This window comes from Schistocerca gregaria, chromosome 3 (assembly GCF_023897955.1).
Source record: "Schistocerca gregaria isolate iqSchGreg1 chromosome 3, iqSchGreg1.2, whole genome shotgun sequence".
In the NCBI taxonomy this organism is placed as follows: Eukaryota; Metazoa; Arthropoda; class Insecta; order Orthoptera; family Acrididae; genus Schistocerca; species Schistocerca gregaria.
The window spans coordinates 771,980,817-772,006,848 of record NC_064922.1 but is presented as its reverse complement, the minus strand read 5'-3'; the positions used below and the strand labels follow the sequence as shown (position 1 = coordinate 772,006,848).

Below are 26,032 nucleotides of genomic sequence, written 5' to 3'. Positions count from 1 at the left end.
CATGCTCTGCAATGTGCTTCCACGCTGGCCAAAAGGTTCTTCCAACAGCGTTGTTGACAACTACTCTATAGTTGTTGGTGCATGCGGACCTGCAGCAGTATGCCTTCGTAACACATCCCACACTTCCTTGATGGGATTTAAATCAGTGGACTGGCCAGACCAGTCCATTCATCAAATATTGTCTCGTTCCTAAAAGCTTCTCCACCAGCTCCGTTCAATGTGGTTGCAAATTTTCATCCATTAAAATGAGAAAAAAAAGGCCAAATGCAGCTTTGAAAAGGTTCACGCACAAAGGGAAGTAGTACAGAGTCATAATAAAGTTGACCAGTGAGTGTATCATGTCCAAAGATTTGGAGGTCAGTACGCCCTTGCAACATTATGCCTGGACCACCACAACCTAACACCTGGACCACGAAAATAATTATGATCAACAATGCTGGACACCCCTTATATAGTGAGAGGTGAGAACATCCAGGAAAACCGTCAAACATGACCATTTTCGTAGTCCACGTGTTAGGTTGTGGTAGTCCAGACATAATGTTGTATGGGCGTACTGGCCTCAAGATCTTTTATCATGGAACAATTCGTTAAATGCAAACTGGATAAAAGAATTGCTTAAGAGATTTCTACTGATTTCTGCATACTGGATACTCCAAACTGTCTGATATCATTGTTGGGTTAATTGAAAAGCTGACAGCTCATCTGCAACATCTCTTATCCATATTTTTTGTACATTATTTTCTGAAAATCTAGTAGTGTATTAGAAACATAGCTCTTTGTCTTATAGCTAAAATAACAGAATCTGAAAGGCAACCGATTGTCTTCTTTAGCTTTGAATGGTCTCCTTTGTTTTTTGGATGGATGATCATTCTGAGAGGTAATATAAGTGAGTCTGAATATTACTTTCAACTTTATCCAGAACTTGTCTGAAGGGAGATATGTCTCCACTTCATAAACTTGTGACTTAATGTCCTGTAGGATTACAGCAGCAGTGCCAATATTTCAAATGAGTTCCTGTTGCTCTTTTTGCACAATTACCATGGTATGTACCTTCAACAACAAGATTTTCAATATGCCTTCTCAAAATTTCACAAGTGCCCCAGTCATTTTTTTTCAATTACTGATCTGAAAATTTCTTTGCAACACCACAAACAAATTTTTTTTCTTTTAAAAAATTGGTTTCTTCACCTCATATTTGATGTAATCCCAAGATGCGCTTTCCCTGCATTTTTTTTTTTTTTTTTTTTTTTTTTTTTTTTTTTTTTTTTTTTTTTTTTTGCAATAATGTGGGACTCATTTAACACTGTACTGGTTGTAGCATACTGATCTGTCTAATAGGATTTACTGCAATTTTCATGAACAGTGACTGCAGTACAGTTAATCCAAAACTGTATGTTTATCATTGTTTCACATCTTAATCCCCTTAATAAGCCTTTTTTTCTTCACTGTACCAAACCTACCCCATCCCTAACACTTCCACCACAAATAAAACATTCTGGTGTTGTGCTGACTTCCACTGACGAATGTGACCAAACAGTGGTCAGTTGATGAGTGATGCCTCCTCCACTGCCAGATTTAGCAGTGGCCAATAGAACAGCTTGCAGGAAACAAATAAGTAAATGATACAACAAAAGTGGAAAAAATAAACCACTGAATGGAAAGCAAAAGAATGATTGTCATTAACCAGCAATTTCCATAAAACTCATAAATGATTATATTTACTAGCCAACTATGTTCTTTGACACATTCTCTGAATTTTTGAAAACACATTTTAATGCTATACAAATTTTCTCTTTGAATTTTTTTCTCAAGTTCACCAATTGCTAGATATTGTAAGTTTTATGGCACAGCAACTCAAGGATAAAAAGAAATCTTGCCTGATATACTGACTCTTACAGAAAAATGATTACACTAAATAATACAGACTGGGAGAAAGGTTTAACATGAGTTCATAGTTGCTAAATAACATAAAAAATTTAGTAAATTTATTTTTAAAGTATTATTCAGAATTGGCCGAAGATTTCTGCAGCTCACCTGAGCAGAGTTTCCATTTGTTGGCAATTGGGTATATTACAGTTGAGTTGGTGCCTACATGAGAATAGACAACAATGCAGCCAATACATAGATAACAATGTTCATAATCTGGCCGCATGGACCACAAACACCTCTGCAAGACTTTGTTACGTCTGAACTCACTGCACCAAAACATCAGATCACAGCACGTATAGAAGAAAATAACCAACTTCCATTTTTGGACGTGCTCTATTTACATTTTCTCTTGCAACAAGAAGTCCTCTAAAAGCACTAGTGCATCGAGACCACAAAATCCCTAACTTACAACAGTTTAGCACTGGAGCTACAGCATCTACAGACTGTTTTTTGTAACACCAGTTACAGTGACCACCAGATCCAATGTACCATAAAGCAGAAGCCTAGATAACATCATCTAAAGAGAGAAGAAAAAGCTGCTTATGCTATCGAACATATTAGAGAAAATCAGAAGAATTCTCCAGAAAAAAATTATAATGTCAAGTGTGTATTTCACCTGCCATCTACGATGAAAGCTTTGTTGGGGTCTGTTAAGGATTGCATAGTACTCCAGAAACCAAGATCTACTACATCCCATGCCTTTGCAAGAAAATGTATATGAATCACACTATCCGAACAATACAGGCAGATATGTGGAGCATAAGGATCACACAAATAAAGTCACTACATATCTACAGGATATGTAATGAATTATAACAGAATTACAACAGGCTAACACGTTTTGGGATTGAATCTTCAAAGAGTCCCTACAGATCAGGCTGTACAATGAACTTATAAATAAATAAAAAATAATTAAATAAAAAAATAATCTTTCCAACGAAGCAAGGTTTGGGATCCAGCCTTTGACATGTTGAAAGTGGGAAGATCCACTTACATCTGCCAAACCGAAGTGTTAAGGCCACACATTGTAGATATGCCTCATCTAAGCAGCATTATGGGTCTGGTGGTGGAAGAAAAACAGTACATTACCCACACCGTCTTGAAAGTGGTGTCATGCCTGTGACAGCCAATGCATGAGCGACATCAGGAGGGAAGAGTATGAAGAACTTCATGAACTTGAGCACCCATCTGATTGAGTCATAACACAACTGCTTTTGTAACATGCACAAATAGTTCATTTTGCTGAACTTGTGGAAGTCAGCTTCCCTCCATGAACCATGGACCTTGCCATTGGTGGGGAGGCTTGCGTGCCTCAGCGAAACAGATAACCGTACGGCAGGTGCAACCACAACGGAGGGGTATCTGTTGAGAGGCCAGACAAACGTGTGGTTCCTGAAGAGGGGCAGCAGCCTTTTCAGTAGTTGCAGGGCCAACAGTCTGGATGACTTACTGATCTGGCAGTGTAACACGGCATTACTGTGCTGGTACTGCAAACGGCTGAAAGCAAGGGGAAACTACAGCTGTAATTTTTCCCGAGAGCATGCAGCAATACTTTATGGTTAAATGATGATGGCGTCCTCTTGGGTAAAGTATTCAGGAAATAAAATAGTCCCCCATTTGGATCTCTGGGTGGGGACTACTCAAGAGGATGTCATTACCAGGAGAAAGAAAACGCATTCTACGGATCGGAGTGTGGAATGTCAGATCCCTTAATCGGGCAGGTAGGTTAGAAAATTTAAAAAGGGAAATGGATAGGTTAAAGTTAGATATAGTAAAAATCAGTGAAGTTCGGTGGCAAGAGGAACAAGACTTCTGGTCATGTGACTACAGAGTTATAAACACAAAATCAAATAGGGGTAATGCAGGAGTAGGTTTAATAATGAATAGAAAAATAGGAATGCAGGTAAGCTACTACAAACAGCATAGTGAACGCATTATTGTTGCCAAGATAGATACGAAGCCCATGCCTACCACAGTAGTACAAGTTTATATGCAGACTAGCTCTGCATATGACGAATAAATTGAAGAAATGTATGATGAAATAAAAGAAACTATTCAGGTAGTGAAGGGCGATGAAAATTTAATAGTCATGGGTGACTGGAATTCGTCAGTAGGAAAAGGGAGAGAAGGAAACTTAGTATGTGAATATGGATTGGGGCTAAGAAATGAAAGAGGAAGCTGTCTGGTAGAATTTTGCACAGAGCACAACTTAATCATAGCTAACACTTGGTTCAAGAATCATAAAAGAAGGTTGTATACATGGAGAAAGCCTGGAGACACTGACAGGTTTCAGACAGATTATATAATGGTAAGACAGAGATTTAAAACCAGGTTTTAAATTGTAAGACATTTCCAGGGGCAGATGTTGACTCTGACCACAACCTATTGGTTATGAACTGTAGATTAAAACTGAAGAAACTACAAAAAGGTGGTAATTTAAGGAGATGGGACCTGGATAAACTGACTAAAGCAGAGGTTGTACAGGGTTTCAGGGAGAACATAAGGGAACAATTGACATGGAGGGGGGGGGGGGGGGGGGGGAGAAATACAGTAGAAGAAGAATGGGTAGCTTTGAGGGATGAAGTAGTGAAGGCAGCACAGGATCAAGTAGGTAAAAAGATGAGGGCTAGTAGAAATCCTTGGGTAACAGAAGAAATATTAAATTTAAATGACAAAAGGAGAAAATATAAAATGCAGTAAATGAAGCATGCAAAAACGAATACAAACGTCTCAAAAATGAGATCAACAGGAAGTGTAAAATGGCTAAGCAGGGATGGCCAGAGGACAAATGTAAGGATGTAGAGGCTTATGTCACTAAGGGTAAGATAGGTACTGCCTACAGGAAAATTAAAGAGACCTTTGGAGAAAAGAGAACCATTTGTATGAATTTCAAGAGCTCAGATGGAAACCCACTTCTAAGCAAAGAAGGGAAAGCAGAAAGGTGGAAGGAGTATATAGAGGGTCTATACAAGGGCTATGTACTTAAGGACAATATTATGAAAATGGAAGAGGATGTAGATGAAGATGAAATGGGAGATACAATACTGTGTGAAGAGTTTGACAGATCACTGAAAGACCTGAGTCGAAACAAGGCCCCTGGAGTAGACAACATTCCACTGGAACTACTGACGGCCTTGGGAGAGCCAGTCATGAAAAAATTCTACCATCTGGTGAGCAAGATGTATAAAACAGGCAAAATACCCTCAGACTTCAAGAAGAATACAATAATTCCAATCCCAAAGAAAGCAGGTGTTGACAAATGTGAAAATTACCGAACTATCCATTTAATAATTCACGGCTGCAAAATACTAACGCGAATTCTTTACAGACGAATGGAAAAACAAGCACAAGCCATCCTCGGGGAAAATCAGTTTGTATTCAGTGGAAATGTTGGAACACATGTGGCAATACTGACCCTAATCTTAGAAGCTAGATTGAGGAAAGGCAAACCTACTTTTCTAGCATTTGTAGACTTAGAGAAAGCTTTTGACAATGTTGACTGGAATACTCTCTTTCAAATTCTCAAGGTGGCAGGGATAAAATACAGGGAGCGAAAAGCTATTTACAATTTGTAAACAAACCAGATGTCAGTTATAAGAGTCGAGGGGGCATGAAAGGGAAGCAGCGGTTGGGAAGGGAGTGAGACAGGGTTGTAGCCTGTCCCCAATGTTATTCAATCTGTACATTGAGCAAGCAGTAAAGGAAACAAAAGTAAAATTCGGAGTAGGTATTGAAGTATATGGAGAAGAAATAAAAACGTTGAGGTTCGCCGATGACATTGTAATTCTGTCGGAGACAGCAAAGGACTTGGAAGAGCAGTTAAATGGAATGGACAGTGTCTTGAAAGGAGGGTATAAGATGAACATTAACAAAAGCAAAACAAGGATAATGGAATGTAGTCAAATTAAGTCGGGTGATGCTGAAGGAATTGGATTAGGAAATGAGACACTTCAAGTAGTAAAGGAGTTTTGCTATTTGGGGAGCTAAATAACTGATGATGGTGAAAGTAGAGAGGATATAAAATGTAGACTGGCAATGGCAAGGAAAGTGTTTCTGAAGAAGAGAAATTTGTTAACATCGAGTATAGATTTAAGTGTCAGGAAGTCGTTTCTGAAAGTATTTGTATGGAGTGTAGCCATGTATGGAAGTGAAACATGGACGATAAATAGTTTGGACAAGAAGAGAAGAGACACTTTTGAAATATGGTGCTACAGAAGAATGCTGAAGATTTGATGGTTAGATCACATAACTAATAAGGAAGTACTGAATAGAATTGGGGAGAAGAGAAGTTTGTGGCACAACTTGGCTAGAAGAAGGGACCGGTTGGTAGGGCATGTTCTGAGGCATCAAGGGATCACCAATTTAGTATTGGAGGGCAGCGTGGAGGGTAAAAATCATAGAGGGAGACCAAGAGATGAATACACTAAGCAGATTCAGAAGGATGTAGGTTGCATTAGTTACTGGGAAATGAAGAAGCTTGCACAGGATAGAGTAACATGGAGTGCTGCATCAAACCAGCCTCAAGACTGAAGACCACAACAACAACACGTGTAAGTCTGAAAATATTATTTATGTCTTTATAGCCTATGATGACACCTCTAGCATTAAAAGAAGAGAAGTTAACCACTGAAAGGTACTTTGGACCACAACCTAACGCCCACAAAACAAAAATCATTACTGATAGAAATCATCTGTTCAGTTTATTGGATGTAAAGAACACTCCACACACAGCAGCAGCAAAAACGAAATGAGGCAATGTAATAAGAGTAAAGTAAAGTACAAATACTTTGATGACAGTGACGCACACTACCTTCTTACAACTTTATTTTTATTATTCATGTCACTACAGTAGTGATGCACATAGGTTGTAAGAACAATTTTTATGTTACCTGAAAATAATCAGAGAGATTGAATCTAGTAGCAAAATACAGGCTTGTTTATTAGTTGTTCACACTGATACATAAAAATAAATTTCTTTAAATTTTTATGAGCTGTGGGGCACTACCTGCAAAATCCAAAAAATTACTTTGTTTTGTACTTGCATTGTTCATACACTTATTCTCAGTATGTAATGGAAGACTGACTACTATAGTAAAATATTCATTGCATAAATTAAAAAATTCACATTATTTTTTTACTATAGCTAGTCTAAGAATGCAATTATTTTACCGTCTAAAAACATAAATTATTTTGAGGGTGATCACATGGTTACTAATTTATTAACCACCGATACAAATCATCATCAATTTTATTTCATTAGCTCCTTTTCTACATTTTACTCTGTGAATGAAAGAAACCTTTATATATAACACAGCACTAGCATAATTCTCTAATTAAACACAAATCTGAGTTTGCACAAAGTGTGGCTGCTTCAGTTTCACAGATGTAAGGGCTGTCACAAAGTATGATGGAAGGGCTGTCACAAAGTATGATGGAAGGGCTGTCACGAAGTATCGCTTAAAACAATTAATATAACAATGATGTGTGGAATTAATACACAACTATTCTCCAACAACTATCTCTCAAATGATATTTCTTATTCCAAATAAATCCAGAAAATTTTATAAATGATTGTCTATTGAAACAAAGTGATCCGTGATGAAAACTGTTGCCAATGCTCTTTGACCATGGCATGAAATCAAGATCTACGCTGCCTCTTCTCTGAAGATCCCTCGTGGTTTTCTATTGATCTTCTCTTTCTTGATTTTGAGTCAGACTGTTCATCATTGTAGGTTGGGTGTCTTTTATCTTCAGATTTTCTGTTTTCATGATAATGTTTTGACTTTGATTTTCCTTTTGAGTTTTCTTCTGCTTCACTTTCACTACTACTGTCTTCACTACTACTGCTTGAGCTTGAGGTAGAAGATGACGATTGTTCGTTATGGTTGTGCTGCTTTTTCTTCTGTTTCTTCTTGTCTTTATCGTTATGTTTCTTGCTTGATGTTTTCTTTGATTTCTTTTTCTTGTTCTTATGCTTTTGTTCTCCATCTGAATTAGAACTGTCTGTATTATCCTCTTTCTTTTGTTTTGAATGGCTTTTGTGCTTCTTCCTCTTTTCCTTTGAATGTCCATTTTCCATTTTTTCCAATTTAAGTAAAGCTCTGAAAACAAAAAAAGAGCTACAGAAACACCATACTTAACAATAAAATGCAGCACTAACAGTTATGAAACAACTCTTTACATCGTCAATCAGCAGTAATGACTGTGACTGGATGTCATTGAGTATACTCCTTCCTCCTCTTTTACACACACACACACACACACACACAGAGAGAGAGAAAGAGTCTAGATTCATCTTTCAGCAATATTTGTATCTTCTTTCACCTGCACACAAAATTTTGGTTTAAATCAGCTTTTGGCATATTACCGTATGCCAATGTCCAACAATAAACTTATTTCCTGAAAGAAACCTATCTTAATGAAAATAACTGTATACAATTAATGCTTCAGTTCACTAGTAGATTTAGCCATAATCACTCATTGTCAAAAAGACTGATTAAGCCTCATGTGTCTCTCACTGGTGATAAATATTCTTTTACTGAATATCATACGAGTCTAATCATGGCTGCTCCAACAACTGGGTATCTAAAATTACACTTAAGGAAAGTTACTTTATAATGAGAACCAAGAAAACATTTTTGGTATACTCTTGGCATTGAGATGAAATACCCCATACCTACATTACTACAAAAATTCAGTACCTTCAGAAAGACCAAAGAAAAGGCATCTGGTGACTCTTAAGAAAGACATACAGTATTTTTCCTCAGATGTTTCCTTTGTGGGGAACCACTCTCACGAAGAACTTTTTGAAACAAATTTCCACCACATGTCTGGAAATTACTAATCATTTATTTTACACCATCATGATCTTGGTTTTATAGCCATTCTCAAGTGAAAGCTGAAACGTCACAAAATGTCATAAATGCCTAAATGACATGTCATCATCAAAATAACATTTATTATTTGATCTTATAAACAAGTGACCGTATTACAGGATACGAATACACATCAAATATACCGAATAAGGCTGACACTGTGCACAGTAAACAAACACTGTCAAACTGTAATGTGTATTTGTCAGCCAATACATTGTTATGACCCGCATTAATCATGTTCTTGCATCAACTGACAGAATTTGTCAAAATAACCTAAGATTTTCTTATCACAATTTCTGCAACAAGTAACCAAATTGATTTGAATTACCTTAGTGAACATCCTTGTCTGTCAGTAAATTACAGATAATTCTGTTTTCATTTCAGTATCCTAACTAAAAATATTTTATTACTTTTCAGGGGCTATCAGCTGCTCATTTATTTACTTCATCATCATTTCCTTCAAAAACAAACTTCTGAATCCTTAAGACATTTCTTCTCCTGTCAAATTTAGAGCCATCTGTGAAAGCAGCCATGTCATATCAGCTGTGCTGCTAATATCATCCAGCATTCAACTCGAGTATGACAACTAAACAGCTGCCTAACAACATGAGTGACCATTGACAAACTGTAGCTAACTAGAAACTCTACCATCCACTTGATCAACAAGTTGCAAACTGCTACATGCTTCATCAATGGCTTCAGCAGCTATACAGTACCTGCCATATTTGGATTTCTCCCCTACACTTCTTGTCAGCCTGAGCACCCACTCATTAAACAGGTGCAAAAACTGATGCGCGAGTTTCTTCCTATTGTATTAACATGGCTGTACAGGTGTGTCCGTATGACTTTGAGGAGCCATATGAGATGTATATGGATAAAAATACGTACCAAAGTCAAATTTTACAATTAACTAACTAGGTTGAAACTGCAGGGAGGATATAATGCCTTGGTCTACACACAGTGCACATAGCTGTCATTTTAATTCATTGATACACACATAACACTGTAAAATATACTTGGTTCAAGTATATAAGCATTCACATTTTAGCAGTCACACCAAAGTTCTTAGCTGCTGCTGATGTATGAAAAATAAATAAAAATAAAACAAATAAAAATAAAACAAATACACTATGTGATCAAAAGTATCCAAACACCTGGCTGAAAATGACTTAAAAGTTTGTGGAATTCAATATGGTGTTGGCCCACTCTCAGCCTTGATGAGAGCTTCCACTCTCGCAGGCATATGTTCAATCAGGTTTCTTGAGGACTGGCAGCCCCACGGAGTGCTGCACTGATGAGAGGTATCGATGTTGGATGGTCAGACATTCCAAAACATCCCAAAGGTGTTCTATAGGCTTCAAGTCAGGACTCTGTGCAAGCCAGTCCTTTACAGGGATGTTATTGCCGTGTAACCACTCCACCACAGGCCGTGCATTATGAACAGGTGATTGATTGTATTGAAAGATTAAATCGCCATCTTCAAATTGCTCTTCAACAGTGGTAAGCAAGAGGGTGCTTAAAACATCAGTGTAGGCCTGTGCTGTGATAGAGCCATGCAAAACAACAAGAGGTGCAAGACCCCTCCATGAAAAACACGACCACATCATAACACCACCGTCTCAGATTCTTACTGTTGGCAGTACTCATGCCTGCATTTGATGTTCACTGGGCATTCGCCATACCCACACCCTGCCATCTGATTGCCACATTGTGTACTGTGGTTTTCCACTGGTCAATCGTCAATGTTTACGCTCCTTACACCACCATGGAAACATTTCACATTTACCGGTGTGATGTGTGGCTTATGAGCAGCCGCTCAACCATAAAATCCAAATTTTCTCACCTCCTGCCTAACTGTCATAGTACCTGCAGTGGATCCTGATTCAGTTTGGAACTACTGTGCGATGATCTGAATAGCTGTCTGCCTATTACACATTACGACCCTCTTCAACTGTCGGCAGTGTCTGTCAGTCAACAGAACGAGGTCAGCCTGTACGCTTTTGTGCTGTATGTGTCCCTTCATGTTTACACTTCACTATCACATCAGAAACGGTGGACCTACGGATGTTTACGAGTGCGGAAATTTCGCCTACAGATATATGACACATGTGAAACCATATCACCTGACTGCGTTTGAAGCCATGAGTTCCGTGGAGTACCCCAGTCTGCTTTCTCATGATGTCTAATGACTACTGAGGCTGCTGATATGGAGTACTTGGCAGTACGTGGCAGCAAAAAGCAGCTAATATGAAAAACTTATGTTTTTGGGAGTGCCTGGATACTTTTAATCACATAGTGTACTTAGTCAAGTGGGTTAAAACATTACACAGACAGTAGTAAGAAAAATCTTACAATTCTAAATTCAATGATCAATTTTCACCCTGTGTTTGGAACACAATTTAATGCTATCAGCAAAGTAACTCGATATTTCTTACCTCAAAAGCTTTTTCTTCTGCTTTTTTGACAGGGATTTCAGCATCTCAATATCTGATGTCTTCAGCTTCTCATCATCTGACTCCACTTTCACTGACCTCTGGAAACAAAAGCCATAACTGTAATGTAAAAATATAAATTTTATCTCATTTGCAAATCTAGCAATAATATGTAGGGGTTTCCAGTAATGAATAATTTCAAATTTTCTTCACAACTGAATACTTTATTAAAATGATATGAAAAGAACCACAGCTTTTATCTGGTTAAGGCACACAGTGTTGCAGCTTCAATCACCTACTCTAAAGGAGTCTTATCAGATGAGATGAGATGAGAAGGAAAGTCTTTCCTTCTCATCCTGTCTGGCAAGTCTCCCCTGACCCACAGCTCTGGGTGACTTTCCTGAAATCCACCGTTCTCCTAGACCTCGCCAATTCTTTTCCTTCACCCCTCTTCCCACCCCTACAATCCTTCTGTCTGAAGAGGGAGCCACTGGCTTCAGAAACTTCTCTAATTATAATCTTTTATGTGTGTGTTCCGCTGCTGCTTGGTGAAAAGATTTTTTTATCTATCCGGTTACCTTACTTTGTCAAAAATTGATTGCTTTTGTTGTTACATCAATCAATTAAGATGTTTGAAACTAATAACGTAGTAAGTATTTTTGTAGATAATGGTAAACAGATTGCCTTTACAGGCTCTTACCCAGGTTTAAACTTTGCTGGATGCTTCATCAGTTTCCATGTTTTGCTACAAATTATTAACATCACCTGGATAAATAAACTAAATGCTCATAATTTAAGAGTAGCAGAAGCTTTGAGTCACTGGCAAACACATGCAAAAGAGTATCTCTCTCTCTCTCTCTCTCTCTCTCTCTCTCTCTCTCTCTCTCTCTCTCTCTCTCACACACACACACACACACACACACACACACACACACACCTACTTTGCACTGGATGGTGTGTCCAGCCCGAACTTTCCTTACTGTATTTATCATCTAAACAGTAATATCTTTCAGAGACATAATGAAGTTTAAAACAATAACGGAAATTCCTGGATAGAGCAATATCTACAATAATGGAAAGGCAATCAATCCCCTATAGCAGGCCGCTGCATGGAGCACAGAAACACATAGCAGGAAAAAGCACTTACACTATAATCTGTTCATCACAAGAATAAACCTGATGTATATTAACACAAACACGATGAATGGTCAGAAGCCGTAGCACACGTACACTGGTATTGCTATGCTCTTTGAAGTAGGTCCTACTTATGTATTAGATATTACTAAGTTACATTAAATGAAACTTTAATATATTCAAATGTATTAACAGAAATCAACATTTTATTAATTACAGTTTAGCTATGTAGATTTTATTTCAAAAATCCTGACAAGTCACAGTCTCTGTAGCTTCGTGCTCTGATTGTCATGCTGTTCAAGCAAAGTATAAAAATGGCTGAGGCTGCTTTCTGTTCCATAGTGAAACACACATGTGGAACATGGTTAAAAAGTGCCAAGAAATAGGTTGTACTCTTAATGTTTTTATAAATTTACAGAGATAATCGGCTTTGAAGTTTTCCCAGTGCTGTATATAATGCAGTTGATACACAAATCCACAATGAATGTGTAGTGCTGTCGGTAGCATAATGGAATGTGAATCAACTGCAGTTATTCATGTGTTGGTTCAAATCTCGCCAGTAACATTGTTTTTCTCGTTCAATTTGAAATACCTACATCTCATAATTATAAAATTCATCATCATTTTTTATGAATAATGCACATCATCTTGTTTCTAATTACGCATTGGACACAAAATTCCTGTTTCCATTTAAAATACAAATTTTTAATTAATTTATCGATGTTTTATGAAAGATGTTCACAAAAGTTATTTAAATTAAGAAAACACAACAATTTAATTTTTAAGGCATAAATGAAAAAACAAATCCTCTTTATTTGGAGTATGTCCATCATTTTATAAAAATCATAGAAATATGAGAAACAACCATTTTCACAGCATCCAGCACAACGTACAAATGCTGCATTTTTACATTTGCAATTGTACCATTACGATGTGAACCCAACAGAACTGAGGCTGGAGCCAAGCCGCAGGATTTGGCTCCAGAACTAACAAGTCTGTTAAGCTGCCAGATGTACTGAAACTAACGCACACAGATTTTTCACATGTCATTGCTGAATGCTGGCAGAATATACAACAGCTCATCTTAAAAGAAGAAGAGAAAATGCTGCACCAGGTTGGCTTCATGAATTCTGTTGTTGACAGGCTCGTTATCAACGTAGCAGGTGACACTTCCAGAACTGAAATGTATTTCTCAGATTCAGATGAGGAAGGAGCTAAGAGATTACCAGATGACTGACTGTAAGTAATACCTTCAGTGGCTTCAATATTTAACTATACAGTGAAATCCTTCAGTACCCTCTTACATTACACACGGCTTATGCATAAAATTACCTTATGGTTAAGTCTCAGGAATTGTCATCATTCTTGGTCTTTTTTTTTTACTATTAAAAATAGTCTTGATCACGATTTATTTATCAAGGTAACCGGTTTCGACCACTACTGTGGTCATCTTCAGACCGAAACTGGTCACCTTGATAAATAAAACGTGATCAAGACTGTTTTTAATAGTAAATATTTGTAAGACATTGATCACTGCCTTTCCCGTAATGTATTCAAAGGTAATTCTTGTTTTCAATTACAATAGTATGTTAGCTAAAAACTATAACATGTCGTCGTTTTCATCTAGTCATCTAAGGAGCGTATTGTGGGAGATTTGCAATGTATTATTTCATACTGCTTAAAAATTAAATGGTATTCAAAGCTGTATTGCTCCTCTGCTCATCTCTCTTTAATGGGAACTGCAGTTGACCATGTCACTGCTGGCTAGCTGTACCAGCTGACTGGCCAGTGCTATCCAAGTTAAATGAGCCGGTAAAGCTGTTGTCATGTATTATCGCTAAGTCAATGTTCGAACTACACACAGCACAAAACATACCCTTACTATCGTACCTGACAGTACTCAAGACAGCCTGGCTGCAGTCCCACATGAAACGGAAATCCAATGAGGTTCCAGAAAATGTGGAAGAATACATAGTGCAATGTTTACATCAGGTTTATTCTTATTATGAACGGATTATAGCTTTTTCTACCAAATGTACACACATTCATGCACACAATCACACAGATACCCAAACACAACAATGACTATTGCTTGAAAGCAATTTATAATGTGGTGCTGGAAAATAGAGTGTTGTCAAAGTTAATGAGAATGGAGACTTGAGTACAGGAAGTCAGCTAAACAATCTCAGCACTTATGAGTTTGAAATGCAAGCAGTGAGTACAAGGGAAGATGAGACAAGACACTGCACAGCAAAAAGTACTGCTTCTGTATCTACGGTGTCTTGATTATATTCCATCATCACTGCAGAAGTGCATCTGATAATGTAGTTAATCAGAACACACAAAATTATTAAAACAGACAAGCTTAAAGCGCACATCCTAAACCTTTCATAAATCTTAATTAAAGAAAACCCTGACTAGTGAACTCAGTACAAAGATTAGTTTCTAAACATGATGCAAGAAGAGATCATTAAGGAAATTGTTTGGCCTGATAAGGTTTAGTTTAAACCCTATGAAAAAGGAAACATACTGAACTAAACGAATTATCACACAAGTAATATATACGTTTTAGTGGAAAAGAAAGACATAATACCAGGAATTAAAGTGATTTAGATGTCGTGTGAAGGTCTTACATGGACCACCGTTTCACATATGTGCAAGTAGCACTCCTCATGTATACCTGACCACACATCTCTTTGGCATGCTACGAGGGTAGTTTGAAAAGTTCTTGGAACGGAATAGATAAAAAGCACTTACATCACTGAAACTTTTTTTTTTTTTTTCAATGTAGTCTCCTTGTAGATTAATGCAGTTGGTCCAACGATATTCAAGTGGGTTGATCTCATCTCGAAAATGAGTTTCCTCGAGGCCTGCAAAATAGTTGTCAGCTCCGGCTATCAATTCTTCGTTTGAAGTGAGTATTTGTCCATCTAGAAAACACTTCAATTTTGGGAAGAGATGGGAGTCTGATGGAGCCATATCAGGTGAACAAGTGTTTTTGATCCAGCATCAAGAGTTGCGTCACCCATGTTGCAGATAATTTTTTCATTTCTAATTCTTCAGTTAAAATGTGATATATCCTTTCAGATGACATCTGGAAAGTGTGAGCAATTTCACGCACTTTCAATCGGAGATCCTCCATGAGCATTTTGTGCACTTTTGCAATGATTTCTCGAGCAGTGACACATCTTGGCCGAACACTACTCGGATCATCATCTAAGCTCTTCTGACCAAATTTAAATCCATTTGTCCACTTGGCAACAGTTGAATATGAAGGAGCAGAGTCCCCCAGTGTATTCTGGAAATCAGTATGAATGTCCTTTGTTTTGTCCTTTCTTTACAAAGTAATTAATCACTGCTCAAATATCGATTTTTTTCCATCTTTGCAAATCACTACGCAGGAACGACAACAGAGCCATGTCACTGCCATAGCTCTCTTGGAAGAGCACTGACATGGCATGTGTTTACAGGCAACAGTCCAATGAATATCATGTGAACAACTCTTGCACTAGTGCAGACATCTCGTGGTGATTCCAAGAACTTTTCAAACCACCCTCGTATTTGTGTGCTCTGTGACAGTGACAACATCAGGTATTACTACTGATATATGAGACTGCCTTGAATAAAGGGTAAGATTAAAAGGAGGATTCGGGTTTTCCCACATTCTTCGCAATTAATATCACTAGACTTTATCTATTGGAATTCCAAACCAGGTTGTGCAACATAGGTAACTAACCGCATGGGCACAATGTCAGGAAAAAAAGTGAAAAGGAATATGTGACAATCACAAGAGCTACATTGAGAAATCTTTACCAAAGAACATTTCACTTTGCAAAAGAACATTTCACGTTCATCAAAAGTGACTGGACATTGATGATGACCTATTGTGTAACAAGTAACTGCTGGAGGTAATCAGGATTCATCATCTTATGTCTGTATCAGTTTAGAGCTATATTTAAACTGCCTCATCCCTCAATCCCCTGGGAATGTCTACACATTTTATGGAAACCTTTGTATTCAACATGAGATTCCAACTTTCAAGGACAAATTTAAACAGGCTCTGTTAATGATTTATCTTCTAATGAAACAAACCTGCGACGTCTGCTGCTGGAGAGAAAGTGCACTCTTTTTCATTGCAAGTCCATCCTCCCTCATCTGCTGTAGCAACAAATGTGTATCAAGAGAAGAAGCTGTGTTTTCAGCACTTGATGACTGATTATACATAGGACATTCCTTATCTGAAATAAAAGAGAACTGGTAAGATGATAAACATCACACTAATGGGTGACAGGAAACACTGTTCCCAACAGGCAAATTAAACGATACATATTTATTTACCATGCATCTACTTTAATCCAAACAGAGATTCACTTACATATTTAATGTTACATTTAGTAAAACCCATTGAAATTGAGTACCAAGGCAGTGAATTTAAAAAGTAAACTTCACTGTAAAATAATTTATTACACGTCATACAGGAGCAAATTATGTCATAACACAGCAACTTGAAGTCATAACCAATATGAAGTAGTGTAGAATCACAGGTCTCAAAATGTTTTACATTTTCATTCCTCCTTACTGGTAGATGGAAACTAATACTAAAACAGATGCTGAAATAATGATGAGCAATCAGGAGAGCTACTGTGATTTAGTCTTTCTAAAGTCACAATTTACTATGAAGTGCCTATAATAATCACAGAATTCTTGACATCTGTGCACATTTCCACCACACATCCATCATGTGTGACATCCGGCAACTAAAGTTCTATGAATGTGCTGGGTGCCACTTCCAAAAACTCCATCTGTAATGTCACACACCATCTTACATACCATCTATTCCATTAAATGTATTTCAGAAGAGCCACAAGGAAGTAAAAATCTCATTACAAATGTACTTAAGCGGATCGCAGGAACCACAAGCTGTTCCAATTGCACAATAAAGAGAATAAATGGGGGAAGGGGGTAACTGTTTCCTAAAGCTTTACGACTTCAAGAACGACATGGAGTCATGTGAAGGAAACTTTATATTGATGAACAGGTTGTCATGAGACAAACAGATTGTCAGGGGGCTGACACATGATTTGTATGTGATACATATTCTTTATTTTACATTTCTAGAATTGTAAGAATCAACATTGTGTCCTACACAATATTTTCCCTCTTTTTTTGTTTTATGACATTTCTTTCTCGTATCTTGTAGCTGGACTTGTTTTGCTTTGGTTGATCTTTCGTCTATGTGGCTATTTCTTGTCAAATTGCTTGTCACACTGACATAATCAGTTAATAAAGCTGTTCGCAGGCTCACTAGCTGTTATGAAAGGTATGTGTTTGTGAGCAGGCTGCAGCTGTTGAACTGGATCTCACCTATCACAGAGTACTCATTCGCAATTGAGCCCCCACCACTACCAATATCCCATTCCTACCACACAATCTGCGGGAAGTACCCTAAAACATTTGAACAGTCTATAATGCACCACGTCTCATCAAGTAGTTGGAGCCCAGGCACAGAATGCATACAAGACCACTACTTAGAGAAGTGAAAGAAGATGAGCAGGTCAGTTCCTGAAATATTATGCACAAAATGGAATTGTCAATTCAGTTGAAAACCTGAATATATACCTCCAGCCAATCGCCCTGAATGAATTTCAGCCATCACTTTACATCATCTATAGCAACAAGCTGCTCTACGATGTACAGAAATTGGATGAGCTCTGCCAGAGAAAAATTTGACTTGGGCAAATTCTTAGCATCCTGATCTTCCAAACAACATGTGGAGATGAACAAGTACTACCAAAAATCCAACACCAGCAGTTAGCTGGATTAACTGCCATGCAAGCCTGGCACTAATATGAGAGATGATTTTTAATACTTGTGACTGATAAGATGACACATCATCAAAGGGGTTATTTCATTCCCATCTTTACATGCAGCTTCACTGCTTATTCTTGACAGTGAGTCCCAAGTGGAATCCATTAAGTGGAAAACTTCTGCATGGCAGAAACAAAAACACTATCACTTGCAGAAGAGGCCAGTACAAGTAGCAGGAAGTTTTACAATAATTAACACCACTGAGGACCAATTTGGCAAAGAGCCCAATCCACAAGTGCTGCCAATATCACATAAAATCAACTCAATGGAGCATGCTGGAGCTCGACTGCCACAGGAAATGACAGTAGAGGATAGCAGCAAAACCTGCAGACTGCTTACTTATGTCTCAACATTTAACTCCAATAATGATTAACAACTAGAAAAAAAATCAAGATGAAAAATAAGCTGTAAAATTATAACTTGTTAGAGGTTAGGCTGGTAATGCATTGTACAATAAGATTATCAATTATTTTTTCATAAAATATTTAATGGTGTACTGAAGTGCCTTCATCACTGATCTAAGATATTTGACAATGTAATATGAGCCTTTGGGCCACAGGAAAAATGGAAGCAGGACAGTCGCAAACTGATTTCGCCCCATGGCCGAATGTGAATCATTCTGCTGTTTCTTGGATGTGGCGATAGTTTATAGAGAACAAAACTGTATCCAGAAGACCAGGGCTGGGCCAACCATGTGTGACATCAGAAAGAGAGGACTGTTATTTGGCTGTAAGAACATAATGATACCATGTTAGTACTGCACGGCAACTGGCACCTGACCTCGCAGCATCCACTAGAGGTGCTGTATTAAGGCCAAAGATGTACAGAAGGCTTCAGCAGAGTGGTCTTTATTGTCAGAGACCTGATGTATGTGTACCTCTACTAACTTCACAGAAGGGAATGTCTACAATAGAGTATTCGACATGCCACTCGGACGGTTGAACAGTGGGCCGATGTTCTTTTGATAGATGAGTCCAGACTTGTTATGAAGAGTGATTATCGATGGCTTTGCATCTGAAGGGAATGTGAAATACAATTTCAGGACCCAAAAATTGCAGAAAGAGACCAGTATTGAGGAAGAACCCTAATTGTGTGGGCAGGGATTTGTTGATCACTCGAACACCTCTTCATGAAATTTTGCAAGTGAATTGGCAGGGTTTAACTGCTACCAGGTATCTTGATGAGATCTTGGGGCCTCACTTGTGGTTGTTACGAGGTGCTGTGGACCCAAACTTTGTACTGGTGGATGATAATGCTCAACCTCATACAGCTCATGTGTTTGAAGTTTTCTAGGAAACAGACGATATTGCACGCATCGCATGGCCTGCTCGCTCTTCCAATTTATACAATACCGTAGAGCAAGTCTGGGATGCGCTAGGGAGACGGGTTGCATCATGTCAGCATCCACCAACCACTCTACAAAACTTACAAGCAGCTCTGCAAGAAGGAAGGGCATTATTGCCTCCACATGAGATTGATCATGTCATTCACGGTACGCCCTGACATTGTCAGGCATGATTGCTGCCAGAGGTGATCACAACCCATATTGAGCACATTAACCAGTTGCTGAAATGTGTGTGCTTTTCCATCAAGCTAAAAAAAAATAAAGAACATTTTTATCTACTTTTATACATTTGCAGTTATTTATGTTCTTTATTTTTTACATTGTTTCTACTTTACTATTACCTATTGATACTGTTTTGTGGCAAAATAAATGCAACCTTGCAAAATTTCCATTTGTTGCTTTAATTTTGGTCAACAATGTATTTGTCAAGCAGCTTTACAATGAACTGCTCTCAGTCACATAAGAACAAAATTTTTCAATCCTTGACTCTAGATCACTGGTTCCCGACCTTTCTGCGACAATTACGCAAACCAATATCCCCGAGTCTACTATCTAACAAAAGTTTAGATCCGAAAAGATTGAGCATTCCTGTTTTTAAATTATTACAGAACACACAATGTTTCACTGACATTCAATAAAGAAAATGCAAAATTTTTTATGGTTTTAGATTAAACCAAGAAATAATGAAAGTCAGTGAGATGTTTCGTACTGCTTATATGTAACAATCTCTCTTACATTCAGTTTGGACTCTGGAAATGCTCATTGCAAATCCAATTCCAAATTCGATCAGTTCCTTGTTTTTGTTTTCATTGCTGCCATAGTCACAAATCCACTTTCAAACTATAAGTTTTGGGGAAGGGAATCGGCAATCTTACCACTTTTTCTGACAATAGTGGGTACTCAGCACCAGTTTTTCTCCAAAATTTGCTAGTTCTTGTTTAGAGAAATTTATTTTCAGAGTGTTGCCTTGACATTGTACAAAAATTTCTCCTTTGCATTGAACTTCACAGTCTAAAAATATTCATTCACTCATGGAAAACAGTCTTAAAAATCTGACATTTACTTGTCATTTCCACAGTTCAATAAAACAATTAGAGACAGAATTTATTAAGGTAAGTGCTGACATATGTGAATGCACATTTTCTTTGCTAGTGTCAAACATCACTATTAGTTCTGATAACATCTTGAACTTCAAGCATGTATGTTGATACTGTACTCAAACTCGTGTTCTCAATACAACTTCTGATTCTATTGTAAGAAAGAGATGACTAGCTTAACTTTTCAACACATTACTCTCTTAAGGCTTCATGACATCCTCTCCTACCATATGAGGTTTCTTGGTTTCAACAATTTGAAGAGAGATTCCATATGAAGTTCTAGATGGCTTCTGTTAACTGAAAAAAGTAGCCTGATGAATCCATGCGTGAACTTAATCTCCACATGACTTCTTTCAAACATTCTTTTAATTTGCTACATTTCATACTCTCTGCTGTTAGCATTTTACTGCACAGAACACACTAATGATTTTCATTAGCTTTACCAATTATCACAGTAAAACCCCACTGGAGAAAAGCTACTCTGTATGGCATGGTTCCTGGGAGAAGGAAAAATTGTCGAGAAGTATGAGTATTTAACCACAAGAAGTGCACCATAATGTATTTCTGATAAAAGTGTCATGAAAATATAACATTATTAATGAAGTACATAATCCAATAGATGTTTACTAAATTTATGAGTTTGGGGTTGCATCTATTTGCAACTGAACTAAAGTGATTTTTATTTTGCCCTACACATTTCATTTCAATTTATTTAGCACCATCTTCAGTAGCCTCAACTATACACAATTTTGCGTGCTGCTCATGCCCCTTATTTTAACTGCAAACTGATGTCATCTCAAAATCAGCAACTGGATGTAACCTCAAAACCATCAACATAGTATTGCTACACTTTGTTCATCTTAAGTCTGATATAGATGTCAACATTGTGGTTTGTATTACCTGGCAAAGGAAAGAGAAGGCCTGGGCAGGGTGTGAGCATCACATTTACATCCAAGAAAGATATACAGAGATAATAATTGTGCAGCTGCAGCAGTCTTAAGCCAAGTATGCACTGGGATGCAAAGCTGCAAATCCTTGTAGCACAGCTGCATCCAAACTGTAGCTCACATGAGTTCATGACTTATGTCTTCAGTTCGTGACAATGCATCTTGAATCTGGTGCTTGCAGGACAATTAGTAGGCATTTTAAATCCTATCCAGAATGAGATTTTCAGACTTAATGTTACGGAACACTGTGGACGTAAGTCAGTGACAAGTGAATCTCAACTACACTGCTACACAGAATATAGTGTACTAAGTCACAACACCACATTTTTCATAAACAGATTTCTATTTGTTCATGAAGTGACCTCTTGACTGACTGTACTGTTGTTGCCGCAGTGTGTTCTCATTAAGTATGGAGTGAAACCGAGAAGAAACCAAGCAACTTATAGATCATTGTAGAGAAAAATGGAAGTTGTGACACCCCCAAGGACAATAATTATCTCACATAAAAACAGAATGATGTGTGGCAATGGGTTACCAAGTGGTGTCAGTGCAAAATCAATGAAGCAAACAAGAGTAACCAAACTCTGATGACTTTTTGTTGACATATTTTGTGCCCCTAGAACAAATGCAACAAGCTCATAAAGCAATCTTCAGTCAGAAGAAAACACAAAATACTTATAGTCATCCTCATGGAATTTCTGAATCCTACTGTGTCTTCCACTTTTAAAGGTGTCAACAAGATCATGCCCATGTCTGTTTCCTTCTTTGAGCAACACTTGAATCCATCAATGTATATGAGTAATGCTTCCGCTTTTCGGTTGGTGTATTTTAGGTTTACATTTCTGTTTACAAAATGTAGCTAACATATCAAAAATGTTTTTTTGAATCATAAAAGACCTGTTTTTCTTTCTCACCAGAGAAGATATATTTACCAGTCTTATGTGTAATAGATACAGAATATGTTTAAATGCATCCACACTGAGCATGCCACGCCACATGCATTCCTCCTGTTGTAACATCAGAGGAAGTAGGGCACTCATACGTGTTCAATTTAAATGGATGTCAGCCTGAACCTGCCAGTAGATGTAAGCGACCATTATTATTAATATAGATGACTGGATTTTAGAAAAGCTGAATAGTTGCAAACAAACAAGTACTGGTTGTTTTTAGGTGTGTTTATTCCAAATGACATGTTTTAGGCTCTGCCCGTCATCAGATTTCCTGATGAAAACAATATAACACTAAGTTATACATTTTTTAACATCAAATGTTAAAAATAAAGTGCAAAATCAAACTAAGAGTCAGAACCAAAAAATACCATTTCATAGCAAAAATTACTTGGCATCTTGTTCCTTACTCATTCATTCACGAACCGAAAGATGTGGCATATAATTTAAACTTGGAAAAAGGGAATGTTCATCATGAGAAGGACTACAAAAAACTTCTGCTTCAGTGTGCTTGCACTTGCTAGGTAAACCACACAGTGTAAGGGGGCACCACTTTAAGGAATTGTGGCTGTGCAAATGACAATATGCTTACTAAAAATTAAAACCGTAACCAACAACAACTAAAAGGACACGTTGAGTGTTTGCGCCTAGGCACATTAAAACACACCTTGTATTGGTACAAAGGAGTACAACAAAGTACATTATAAAATTGCAGAAAAAATATTTTGTCTAGGAAAGGCATGACTTGTCGATGATTACAAAAGGATCTGTTCAGATTTGCAATTGCACTTTTTGACTATTCATCAAACATAAAATCTTATGACATTTGTCCCATCTTGTGGTTTACTATTGGGACTATCAATATGCCAAACTGTTTACTGCATGTTAAAGTTTTGTAAGACAGGAGTACATAAAATAAAGTGCGCATCATGTGAATGTTTTTATGTGGGACAAACAGGGTGAGAGTTTAAAAAGGGATTTAAAGAACATGGGTATGCGAGCAAAGTAGCACATTAGCACATTAGGTTCCCATTTAAAAGATAAAAGCCATATGCTGGCAGAATTAGAAAGCAGCATGACAATCCTGCACACAGTATGTCAGGGAAACAATTTGGACATCTTGGAGGAATTGAAAATACACGTATTCAAATGGCTCCAGGACTGCTAATCGAGGAACAAATTAGTAGTGGTACAAAATAGGTTTTAGTCTTTTTGGTGATTTGTTGCAAGAGGAATGTTACTACTATGATAATTTTTGTAACCACTTTTCCTAAGTTGGGTATATAGATAACCACCACCTTTCCCTTTACTACTTTTGTGTCCTACAGTGGTGAGTATCACGTCCTTTAAAAAAAGAGGAAAAAGCCACTGTCAGTCAGTAACACCAGTGTTAAGAATAAGACAATGCATGGTGGAAAAAATTACACAAACCCCTAAAAAAAACACACACACCCTAAGTAAACTCTGCTCGAACAGGCCAGGAAGGCCCAACAGTACTGACCGGCCACCGTGTCATCCTCAGCCCACAGGCGTCACTGGATGCGGACATGGAGGGGCATGTGGTCAGCACACCACTCTCCTGGCCATATGTCAGTTAAAGAGACCGGAGCCACTACTTCTCAATCAAGTAGCTCCTCAGTTTGCCTCACAAGGGCTGAGTGCACCCCACTTGTCAACAGTGCTCGGCAGACCTGATGGTCACCCATCCAAGTGCCAGCCCAGACCGGCAGCACTTAACTTCGGTGATCTGACGGAAACCGGTGTTAGTGCTGCAGCACGGCCTTTGGCCATGTGAATCCCTAATCTATAGATTTAATTTTTTATGCAGAAGTCAAACACTTTCCGAAAAACTACTTCAGCAGTAGTGATTTAGTTCCTTTACACAAAGAAACCTTTTAAACAGCACAGAAGAAGATTCAACATTCAGTTACCTCCTTTCCTTCAACCAAACCTAGGTGAGACATTATTCTTTGTGTTACAGGGCTAAAAAGTCTACCTCACAGATTACATGACAAAGAAATGGGCACTGAATCTGAATAATGAGTCAGTGTTTGATATGCTTTACACGAGGGATGCTGTCACAGGCTACACGTCTAGATCAGCTCTGCCCAGGAGGTGGCTTGGGGAGCTCAAGCATCGTGATAAAGGTGAGAGCAGACAGTAGTACGTAGTGTAAACTGTGTGCTATCTTTCGAAGCATGATTAGATGTCATGATTGCAAGTAAAGTCACTCACTGCATCAAGATGATAGTCAATTTTCTCTCTTTATACGTTAGTGATCATACTGTAACAAAATAGTTCGCGCAGATTTCTTTATGTATTTTCCTCTCTCTTTATCTCCTCAACTTCTCAAGCTTGCAACTACAATTATGGCCATATTTGAAATCATAGACATGTGCGCGCCTGTCACACACAACTTTTGTTCTGTAGTTAAAAAGCCAGCTTGAACCATAAGTGAAAGGCAGTTCTGTCTACTATGAAGTAATTTTTAGATTATAACTGTGAATTTCATTTATAGTGATCTTTTTGTTATTACTGCTCACAAGAAGACACAAACTTTCCCTGTGATATTTTTATTATCACTGCTCACAAGAAGACAGTACAAACTTACCCTCACCGATTTGATTCATACTGACAGAGTGTGTAGGGCACGACTGGGACTTTAACATACGTAAACAGGAACAGGCAACTATCAAGCAGTTTTGGGAAAATTGAGTTCGAAAATTATAGGCATGCTTATGCTGTAAGCTTTGTAGGACCACCAGTGTTCATGGAATCCGCAGCCGAGCAAGTAAGCACTTAGTTTCATATGCGTGAGGTCTCTGGATCAAATCTCGATACTGGCAGTTTATTTTTCAATCCCATGTAACAAAAATGTATTAAGACAATGAAAAGTATCAATATTTAATCATTCATTTACTTTTTTATAATATTTAACATGAAAAAAAGGAGAAAAATATTTTTTTTTCACGGAGATCGAAAATAAAAAAAAAAAGGGATACACGAGGACTTTCAATCAAATCAATGTAGTCATTTTATTTACATTACTACATCTACATTTGTGAAGATTATAATGTGTAACCTATTCAGCATTGCATGAATCAGGATGATATTGACTGTAGAGACATGGAAAACTATATTTATTGCAACATACATCACATGTAAGGTACAACAAATTTTTGCATGTGCATGGTTTTTTCAATATTCCTATTTGCAAAAGAAACTTGATTTACATTTATAAACGGTCGCTGGTCACCCCACAAATTTGAGGCATTCCATGCCCATTGAAGCACAGTATTAAGTACTGGTGCACATAACTCATAAAAATATATAGTACTGGCAGTGAGAGTCGATACAGAAACCTCATGCTTATAAAACTAAGTGCAAGAAAGTAATACCAGCAGCAAGATTCAATCCAGACCTCGCACTTATGAAACTAAGTGCTTATTTGCTCAGCT

The 26,032-nt window shown here is 37.7% G+C and overlaps 1 protein-coding gene across 1 annotated transcript in view; it reads right to left on the bottom strand.

The window, feature by feature from the left end:
• Positions 1 to 6,842: 6,842 nt before the first annotated feature.
• The window catches only part of LOC126354678 (corepressor interacting with RBPJ 1), a 59,469-nt gene continuing 40,279 nt past the window's right edge, over positions 6,843 to 26,032 (bottom strand). Inside the window, exons 5-7 of the mRNA XM_050004480.1 lie at positions 16,463 to 16,608; positions 11,240 to 11,337; positions 6,843 to 8,030 (exon numbers count right to left, since the gene is read on the bottom strand). Of these exons, the coding sequence (XP_049860437.1) occupies positions 7,568 to 8,030; positions 11,240 to 11,337; positions 16,463 to 16,608 (707 nt within the window). The 3' untranslated portion in view covers positions 6,843 to 7,567. The remainder of the gene's footprint in view (positions 8,031 to 11,239; positions 11,338 to 16,462; positions 16,609 to 26,032) is intronic.